Source organism: Cannabis sativa, chromosome X, assembly GCF_029168945.1.
Source record: "Cannabis sativa cultivar Pink pepper isolate KNU-18-1 chromosome X, ASM2916894v1, whole genome shotgun sequence".
Taxonomy (NCBI): Eukaryota; Viridiplantae; Streptophyta; class Magnoliopsida; order Rosales; family Cannabaceae; genus Cannabis; species Cannabis sativa.
The window spans coordinates 80,746,195-80,757,575 of NC_083610.1; the positions used below are offsets into that span (position 1 = coordinate 80,746,195).

Sequence of the window (11,381 nt, forward strand, 5' to 3'; positions counted from 1 at the left end):
TAAAATAATCTCAATTATATAGAACAAAATCTCCATGTGAGTTAATAGACATGATAACAATCCTCATCTCTTTGAACTCTTTGAACTGGTCATGTAAACTACAGTATGGTCATGTAAACTAATAACTACAATCACAACTTGATCTTCTTCTTAATAGTTTTACTCATGTTATAAGGGCTAAGACAATTTTATTCCAATCATCAAGATTTTGTAGTTATATAAAGAAGTAGTATCATCCTTCTTAAAACTATATAAAACTTTCATTTTAAGAAAATTTTAATTGTTCTTAATTTAACACTCCAAATGTGTAGAAGTATCTTCTCTTTTATTAGAGCATCATTAATGAGCATAAATAAGCATAAAAAAAAGTATAAATTCAAACTATATATATAAATATAGAGAATACAAAGTTTATCCTGGTTCAACATAGCTTGGAATTAAGGCATAATCCAACTCTCTTTATAAGTTTTCCACTATAGTCAATGCAATTACAATTGTTCGGATCGTTGAACATTATTTATCTCTACATTAGTATGATATTGTTCACATTGAGTTTAAGCTCTCATAGTTTAGTTTTTGAGATATTGCATCATCATTAAGATCAATATATTACTATAAATATCAGAATTCACGACGGTCCTAAAAATAATTTTTTTTTGGGACCGTCGCTAAAAAATTAACTATTTAAAACCGTCGAGAAAAATTTAGTATTCCCGACGGTTTAAAATCGTAGTAAACATAATATGCGACATTTTTTTTTAATAAAATACGATTTTTTAATGGACCTGTATTGACAACGGTTTTAAACTGTCGCCTATGGTTTTAAACTGTCGTCTATAGTATAGGCGACAATTTAAACCGTAACCTATAAGGGTCCATTAAAACATCATCACTTACTTCTTGCCACATTTCCCACGTACCCATCTATTTTTTTTCTATTTCCCATGTCCACCTATTTCTTCTCTATTTCCCACACCCTAAAACGAAAATCTTAACTCTCCAAAATCCCACCCACGCCTTCGCACCATCGCCCTCCTCTCTCGCCGTCTTCTTCCCTCTCTCGATCTCCCTTTCTTCTTGTCTCTCTCATCCATCGATCTCCACCCACCCCTCCTCCCGTCGGTCTCCCTCTACTCTCCGTCGCATATGTCAGACCACTACCACCTCCCGTTGGTGTCCCTCTCATCTTCGTCTTATACGTCGAACCACCACCACCTCCCGCCTGTCTCCCTCTCTCTCCGAGCTCGGTATAAATATATTTATTTATTTATATATATTTTTTATTTATTATATATATTTATTTTGTTATTGTATAAATTTATTGTGTTTTAAAGTTAATTGTTATTGTAACAAAATTAATTAGTTGTTTTATTTTAATTTAGGTAATATTATAAAACTTAAAATTTGTATTTTTTTTTACATTCCCGACGGTTATAACAGAGTATAGGCGACGGTTTTAAACCGTGTCCTATACTATAGGCGACGGTTTAAACTGTGTCCTAAAACCATCGCCTATAGTATAGGGCACAATTATAAACCGTCACTTATACCCTGTTATAGGCGGTGGTTTTAAACCGTCAGGAAATCCACATTAGCGACGGTTTTGAATCGTCGCCTATTCTGTCCGTTTTACGACGGTCGTATAGGCAACGATTATAGAAACCAACGAAAATACTTTTAACGGCTGTCTAAAAACGTCAGAAAAACATATTTTTATAGCTTCTAGAAGTCGACATATCTAAGAATATATAAGAAACCAATTAAGATCTAATTTTTTTTGATTGTGTGATATATATGTGTTGTTAAATTTAGAAAATAGATGTTGGAAACACGCCAAGTTTCAATCTGTATTCATATGCACACACACACACAGGAACTCCAATAGAACATGCACGAAAGTATCTCACAGAACCAAGCACAACCATACAAAACAGAGTTGAATGAATTACTCTTTTATTGATTAATCTGTTAGTATTACAAGATGAGAAAAGTGTTCTTTTCTGTATATCACAAATGATCAAAAAGCTAAGGCTATTTATAGAAGACTTAAGTGCTAAAATGCTAAAGGCTACCAACTGTCATAACTGTCAAGAAGGCAGTTATGACAGTTGGATATACAAGCGAGACACCAGGAACAAGAATACCTAACTAACTGATCCACATATTAGGACATAACTTCTAACAATTCTCCACCTTGAACTAATATGGTGGAACAAATAGTAGGCTAAGATTCAGAAATCTTTAGGATGTCAAGACAATGTTCGAACTTTGTTGTAGGTAAAGACTTGGTGAGCATGTCTGCTGCATTATCTTCTGTGCTGACTTTGGTAATTTGAACTTTGCCAGTAGACAGAACATCTCGAATGAAGTGAAGTCTTACATCAATGTGCTTTGTTCTCTCATGAAAGACTTGGTTCTTACTGAGATGCAAAGCACTTTGACTATCACAATGAATGATGACAGTATGTTGATCGATTCCTAGTTCCCTTGTTATTCCCTTTAGCCACAGGGCTTCTTTGACAGCTTTTGTATAGGCTATATATTCTGCTTCTGTAGTGGAAAGAGCCACAACAGCTTGGAGATTGGATTTCCAGCTTATTGCACGCTGATTCAGCAGAAACACATAACCCGATTGAGACCTCCTAGTGTCAAGGTCACCACCATAGTCTGAATCCACATATCCAACTACATTTGAGGTAGTTGAACATGCCCCATAAATGAGACCAACCTCAGATGTTTTCTTTAGATACCGAAGTATCCATTTGGTAGCTTTCCAATGTTCTACACCAGGTTGTCCCATGAATTTGCTCACCTTACTCACTGCATAACTAAGATCTGGCCTTGTACAGATCATAAGGTACATTAAACTGCCTACAATGCTAGTATAAGGTACCTTTTTCATGTAGTTGATATCTTCTTCATTGGTTGGAGCCTGAGAAGAAGATAACTTGAACAGCTGAGTAGAAGGTGTGCAAACAGGTTTCACATCATTGAAACCAAATTTAGATAGAATTTTAGAGATGTAGCCACTTTGAGAGAGCTTTAAGCTTCTCAATTTTCTATTTCTTGTAATCTCAATCCCTAAAATTCTCTTAGCTGAGCCAAGGTCTTTCATTTCGAATTCCTTGCTCAAAAGTTTCTTGACTTTGTTTATCTCTTCCATATGTTTTCCAGCAACTAACATATCATCTACATATAAGAGGAGATAAATGATGCAGCTTGAGTGTCTAACATACACACAAGTATCATAGGCACTTCTCTTGAAACCAATTCTTAGCACATATTCATCGAATCTTTTGTACCATTGCCTAGGGGACTGTTTTAGGCCATATAGTGATCTTTTCAATAAACAAACATGATCTTCCTTTCCCTCTTCTTCAAAACCTTTTGGCTGTCTCATGTAGATTTCTTCTTCTAAATCTCCATGAAGAAAAGCTGTTTTTACATCAAGTTGTTCCAACTCAAGATTCTCTGTAGCAACAATACTTAAGAGAAGCCTGATTGAGGTGTGTTTCACAACAGGGGAAAAAAACTTCATTGTAATCAATTCCCTCCCTCTGTGTGAAACCCCTAGCTACAAGTCTTGCCTTGAATCTTGCTTCCTCGATTCCAGGTATGCCTTCTTTGTACTTGTATACCCATTTACAACTTATCACCTTACACCCTACTGGTTTCTTAACAACTACCCAAGTGCCATTCTTCCTGAATGATACCATTTCTTGCTGCATTGCTGAATTCCATTCCAGCTTGTAAATGGACACCATAGCTTCTTCATAGGAGCCAGGTTCCTCACCATCAAGTTCAGAGATATTAAGGGCATAGAAAATCAGATCAGCATACCCAAACCTGCTTGGTGGTCTGATATTTCTTCTCTCTCTATCTTGGGTTAACTGATAATTCTGTTGCCCATCATCATTTCCAGGTTCTTCATCAGTTTGCTCTTCAAGTTCTTGTTCAACCTTCTGTTCAACAGGAGCATCTGTTATCTGCATTTTCCCAGTTTGCTCCACCTTAATCTGAACTTTCTCCTTGAAATTCTCATTTGCTGTGTGTGAATTCTTTGCCAGATCCTTGTACATGGTGTTTTCATCAAACAACAACATCCCTACTGATGAAATTTCTTTGATGATTTCCTTCCTCTATGCTCCACATCTTATATCCTTTCACCCCTTCAGGATATCCTAGAAAAATACATTTTCTAGCTCTAGGATCAAGTTTTCCCTGTTTGATGTGTGCATAGGCCACACAGCCAAAAATCTTCAAGTGTTCATAACTGGTAACATGGCCACACCACATTTCAGTTGGAGTTTTGAAATTGATTGCAAATGAAGGACACCTATTGATTAAGTAGCATGCTGTGACAGCAGCCTCAACCCAAAAATTCTTAGGCAAACCAGAGTATATCAGCATGCACCTAACCCTTTCAAGAATAGTTCTATTCATTCTCTCAGCAAGGCCATTTTGCTGAGGATTTCTTGGAACTGTTAAGTGCCTTCCAATGCCAAACTTCCTGCAATAATCATTAAACAAATCTGCACAAAACTCCAGACCATTATCAGTTCTAAGCTTCTTAATTTTCCTACCAGTTTGAGTCTCAAGCATGGCTCTAAGTTCCTTGAACTTGCTAAAGGCATCATTTTTATTTTTCAGAATACTAATCCACACATATCTGGTATAGTCATCTATAATAGTTAGAAAATACCTTGCTCCACCTCTTGAAATAGTCCTTGAAGGTCCCCACAGATCTGAATGAAGATAGTCCAGTTTGTTGCTTGAAACATGCTTTCCTGTCCCAAACTTGACCTTTGTTGATTTTCCAAGCACACATTGTTCACACAAATCCATGTGAGTGATCTGATCCTTCCCAAATACCCCTTTCTTACTCAGATATTTCAATCCACCAAGGCTGATATGACCAAGCCTTATGTGCCAAACCATGGTTGGTCGATTGTTATCTGAAGTGGTGGCATTGACATGGTTCTTTGCTGAAGATCCATTCAATATGTAGATACCATTCCTACTTATTCCAGTCATGACTGTCATAGATCCTTTGATTACCTTTAATGTCCCATTTTCAACCTTGACTGAGCAACCATCTTGATCCATCATAGCAACTGAAATCAAATTCCTTTTGATGTCTGGAACATGTCGAACTTGCTTTAATTCAGTAACATTTCCCCCTTCTAGATTTAACATGACAGTGCCAATTCCCAAGACTGGACAAGATCGATTATCTCCAAGTTTTACAGTACCAGTTTTGACTGTGGCATAGCTAGAAAACTGGTTTCTGTCTGGACAAATATGGAAAGAACAGCCTGAATCGATTATCCAGGCACCATCTGAACCATTCTTGGAAATTGTCAAGACACTAGCACTGTCATATCCATCAGTACCTTCTCCATCCGAAACTACATCAGCATCACCATCTTTCTTGAAGTTGTAGTTCTTTAGGACAGGGCAATCTTTCCTTAGATGAGTAGTTTTGTTACAAACAAAGCATCTCTTCTTGAACTTTGAATTATGGTTGCCTTTACTAGAATTGTTCTGACCCTTACTTTCCTTCTTTGGAGTTTTACCTCTGATCAACAACCCATCTCCAGCACCTTCTTCTTGCTGTTCTGTCCTTCTCTTTAATTCCTTTGACATTAATGCATTTTGTACTTCCTCTAATGTCAGGGAATCCTTACCATACATCATGGTATCCACAAAATGTTCATAACTTTCTGTGGGAAGAGAATTTAGCACAATGATTGCCTGATCTTCATCCTCGATTGTGATTCCTATATTCTCCAAATCGAGTATCACCTTATTGAAATCATCAAGATGATCTTCAATGTTCTTTCCTGCTGCCATCTTGAATGAATACAACTTCTGCTTCAAGAACAACCTGTTGGCCAATGATTTTGTCATGTATAATCTCTCTAGTTTCAACCATACCCCAGCTGCAGATTCTTCTTTTGACACTTCTCTAAGGACTTTGTCTCCAAGACTCAAAATAAGAGTACTGTGAGCCTTCTCAAGGATGTTTATCCTTTCTTTTGGAGTTAATTCGTCTGGTAAATTTCTTTCTCCAAGAAGTGCAGCTTGCATACCTTGTTGAACAAGTAGAGCCCTCATCTTAACACGCCATATCCCAAAATCATTTTTCCCAGTAAATTTCTCGATGTCGAACTTGGTGTTTCCCATTGCTTCTTGGATCGATCTTCAAGAATCTTGATCTTCAAGTTCTTGATCTCCAAGCTCTGATACCACCTGTTGGAAACACGCCAAGTTTCAATCTGTATTCATATGCACACACACACACACAGGAACTCCAATAGAACATGCACAAAAGTATCTCACAGAACCAAGCACAACCATACAAAACAGAGTTGAATGAATTACTCTTTTATTGATTAATCTGTTAGTATTACAAGATGAGAAAAGTGTTCTTTTCTGTATATCACAAATGATCAAAAAGCTAAGGCTATTTATAGAAGACTTAAGTGCTAAAATGCTAAAGGCTACCAACTGTCATAACTGTCAAGAAGGCAGTTATGACAGTTGGATATACAAGCGAGACACCAGGAACAAGAATACCTGACTAACTGATCCACATATTAGGACATAACTTCTAACAATAGAGGCAATGTGTAATTTAGTAACATATGTATATATGTAATGATCATAACATAGCTTCTATATATATATACTAGCTATATATATATATTATGTGTGTGCGAATACATTTTTAAATAGATGAAACAAATATATTAATATTGAAATATATCACGTAACGTGTAAAAAAGCAGGTCGTGAGTTAGAAAAGAAATAGAAGTTGGTGGGTGGTGGTGGTGGGTTTGCATAAAGGAAAAAGCTAATTAAAAAGCAAGTCGAAAAATGTTTGGAGAAAAAGAAAGAGAAGAACTATAGAGCAAAAAAGATTCGTGTTACTAAAGCCCTGACTTAAGAACATAATAATCACTTTATTAAATAAACTTAATAATTGATTGTGTTGGATATATCATAGTTTTGAGTCATGTAGCTATAGCTATATTAGTTTTGAGATAGTAGTTGTAGTAGTAGTTCTACCCTTTGTCTATATTACATTTTCATAATATCTCTTCAAAAAGATATATATATATATATATATATATATATCAAAAGTATAGAGATTAGGATGGAAGGAGATAGAAGTAGTGTGGTAGTGGAACTTTATGCCTTTTCTTAAAAAAAATAAAGAAAAAGAAAAATAGAAAGACTAGTTATTTTTTTCTTCTTCAAAGTTTGGGAATTGGGAGTAGTTTAGAGAGACAAAGAGATCTGATAAAGAGATTTGGTCCAAGTTGATTGAAAGAGTAATGTTGGATAGAATCATATGGGATGTTTGTTTTTGCAATATAAGCCAATTAAAAGTATCAAATGTCAAAAGTCCACTTCAGTACACTACTACTGCTCATAATAATTATTAATTTTTATAATTGTGGGGTTAGAGTTGGGTTCAAAAGAAATCGTCTAAAAATGACTTTTATTATATATATATATATCCTCCCACTCTCCTAATTATTAATTATTTAAGATTAAGATTATGCTTTTATTTATCTGAGCAGGTTAGTTCTTTTTTGGGGATTCAAATTCGTTTTAAACAAATTATATTACATCAATATGCCACTATCATAGCCATGAGGGTCTCCCACATTAGCTTCTTCTTTTACATTGTCGGCCATTTTCTAGGGTCCCACTAAATAATTACATAATATATACATATATATATATATTGCTAGCTAGCTTCTTAGGTGTATAATTGTAATAGCCTATAGCCTATATACACATATATATAAATACCTTAGTTATTGGGATTATTATAATTATACTTTAGTGTACTTATATTGATTCGTGTCAATAAATTACATAAAGAACAACGCACTCACAGTTACATACGTATAATAATATTCTAGGGTTATGATCATACTTCGTGAAATACGAAACACAAAAAGAAAATGTTCACATTATTATTAATTATTTAAATTTTCAGTAAGATTGAATTATAATATATAAATTGGCATATTATATGTACAAAATTGCTAAAAATTAGGTACTTAACATATATACTTAGTATAATTAAATATTAAATTCTATATAACTTAAAAAAAATATAATTTTAAAAAAATATTATATCACTATTAGTCTATTTATTAAAAAAGTAGGTGCATATAATTTTGGGTTGATCGTATTTATATATATATAGGGACATGATTTTGTTCTGTAATGTATTTTTACGGAATGTATTCTATAGTACATTAGATGGATATCAGGTACAGGTGTCAGAGTACGTTACCATTTTTTAACCCTAATTATCTCTAATTATCTCTAGATCAATCCCAACCCTCAGATTAAATAACGTTCTCATCTAACAACTGTCTTACATCACAAAATACATATAGTGAAAGGATGGACAAAAAACTTGTGATAATATATATAGATGATAAGATACAAAAACAAGTACAGGCAAAAAAGATGACTTGGAAACAAGTACATTGGCACTGCTTTTGTCAAATACTGGTCTTTAATTTCAAGCTGTAGGTCCTTTTATATATACACTACAAATGAATCGGTATCATCGAATTTTGATATATATTATTAATATATGTTATCTATATATACATATGGAACATATATATATCGTCCTTAACAATAATTCTCAATCAATAGTGGTGTTTCAAAAGTGATCATCGTATATATATTATGTATAATCTACTTTTTTTCAAACTCAAACCTCAATTGTAAAAAAGCCAAGAATATTAATTTAGTCAAAAAAATCAGAAAATACTCTTATCAATATATATCGGTGGCTTTGTCAGCAATTTTTTTCAATTAATTAATCATAAATAATATAATATTTCCACTAATCAACGTCTATAATAAAACTTTTATTAAATAAATGAGTTATAATAATAGTATATCTGTATCCACTAATTTCACATGATACACAACACGGTACTATAACCCAGTGATATATACACAGTTCACATCATAATCATCATATATATATATTTATATATTTATTTAATTAAATCATCAGGAACAAGCCCCGCAGGTTTGATCTGCCATTGCATTACATATTATATATTTATATTTATATAAATATATATAGGTTTCATTAATCCAAGTACTATAATTAATTAAACCCCCCAACACTTGTGCTTGTGTTCTCTTATTATTAGGACAGTACTGATCAAGTGTGATTGAGAGTACTACTGCATCTATTCTTATCCATAATATAAATATATATATACTTATATATAACACAACCCCCCAACACTACAACTTCCCCTCATATCATCACAAAACTTTTTCATTTATTTTTTTCTTAGTGATGGATATTGAAGCTGCAACAACAACAACAATTTATTCAAGGAGTAGTAATAATGATCATCAGGCCATTTCTTCATGTCAAAACACTACAAAGTTGGAGTTATTAGATCATCATGATCATAAATTTTCTTTAGATCTAAATCTCACATCTACTAATAATGATGATGATGATTATGATCAAGAGCTAAACCTAATAGATTCGTTGGCGGTGGCGGGTGGCGGGGCGGCCGGGGTGGCGGAGGAGAGAGTTGTGGTGGGGGATCAACCTGGACGTGTGTTCTCATGTAACTATTGTCAAAGGAAATTCTACAGCTCACAAGCTTTAGGAGGTCACCAAAATGCTCACAAGAGAGAAAGAACTCTTGCCAAAAAATCAGGACAACAACAAAGGGTATTTCTTGGAAATAATAATAATAATAACAATTATTATTATTACAATGATCATCATCATCATCATCATCATCATAATCAACATCCTTTCTTCAATCGTATGTCATCTATGGCTTCATCTATTCCTCTTAATAATAATAATAATAATGGATTATACACGATGAGTAACAGATCTCTTGGGATTCAGGCTCATTCAATGATTCACAAGCCCAATAGTACTAGTAATGGTATGCAATCGTATTATGGGCATTTTGGTCATTTCGATCACCATCACCAACCAGCAACAACTACAAATGGATTGTCATCCAAGGGTAGTGCCGGTAGATTTGATCATCATCATCATCATCAGAGACTACTTATGAATAATAATGGATCAAGATATACTCTTCAAGATCATCATCATCATCAGAATAATACTAATAATGAGGAGATTAAAAAGCTTGATTTGTCTCTCAAACTTTAATTAATTATATGTATGTATCAATTACTAGTAGTGGTACTCTATAAATATATATACAGTCTATACAAATTAAATTGTTATTATTCCTTCATCTTTGATTAGGCTATAATTAATTATTTCCCAGTATAGTCTTGTTAAGACTCTTCAATTAATTTGTTTTTTTTTCTTCTAATTTTTTGTTAAATTCTGATTTTTTTTTCTCCCCTCTTCTCTGCAATAATATTGATTAATGAGATTTATGTATATTAGACAAATTAACTTGTATATGTGATCTTCTTTTTCTTCATCATCATCACCTCAATTTTGTAAGTTTACTATATAGTTTGGTTTAGAAAATTATAGATATAATATTTCATTATTAATTAAACAATTGAGATTTTCTTAATAATAATCAAATTAAACTTTATCTTTCATGTTAATGAAAATGTGACTTTCATATTCATAACAGTTATTTAGTATTTGAACCATTAATTATGATTAATCGAAGTACTCTCTTTAATTAAGTTGAGGAAATAATAGTATTCAACCAATTAATCAAATTATTTTCCCTATTATCATTAGTTTTGGAAGTGAAAAAGAGGAAACAATTAAGCAAATTTTAATAATTCAATATGTCAACTTTAAAATCATAGAAACTACTTTCGGTCACTCCTCTAAATAATTTTTTAATGTTAATAATTCATAATGTTAATGCCCTCTTAAATACATTATGTTTATGATTGTATAAATATATATATATATATATATATATTATTAGAATCCATTGGATGCTGAGTAAGCACCTCATCATTGTATAAAATTTAGTCATATAATTAACCCCAAAGATACAACGAAAGATTTTTATGTTCATTTTTTCACATTTCTGATAAGGACTTGTAGTACTTGTCTTATTTTAATTGGTTGACTGGGAAAATAGCCAACTGACTCAAAATTAAATAATTGCTGGTTAATTAGCAATGAGAAATTATGAATAAAATAAATATAAAAAAATATTTATAGAGATTCAGTCCCTTATATGTGAGTAATAATCTATTCCCCTTTTAGTTGTATTACTTATGAGATAATACCGGACAGATCACGAAGGAAGACAAAGTAAGTTCTAGCTACGACTCCCAAAGTGTTTATAGAGAATATCTTTCAACAAAGTGCTCTTAGATGTAGAGTGCAAATTTGGCTC

The 11,381-nt window shown here is 33.0% G+C and overlaps 1 protein-coding gene across 1 annotated transcript; it reads left to right on the forward strand.

Moving 5' to 3' along the window:
* Nucleotides 1–8,985: 8,985 nt before the first annotated feature.
* Nucleotides 8,986–10,372, forward strand: LOC115696407 (zinc finger protein 1-like). Its single transcript, XM_030623311.2, has one exon. The coding sequence runs from the start codon at nucleotides 9,356–9,358 to the stop codon at nucleotides 10,205–10,207; it is 852 nt and encodes a 283-aa protein (XP_030479171.2). The 5' UTR covers nucleotides 8,986–9,355; the 3' UTR covers nucleotides 10,208–10,372.
* Nucleotides 10,373–11,381: the final 1,009 nt, after the last annotated feature.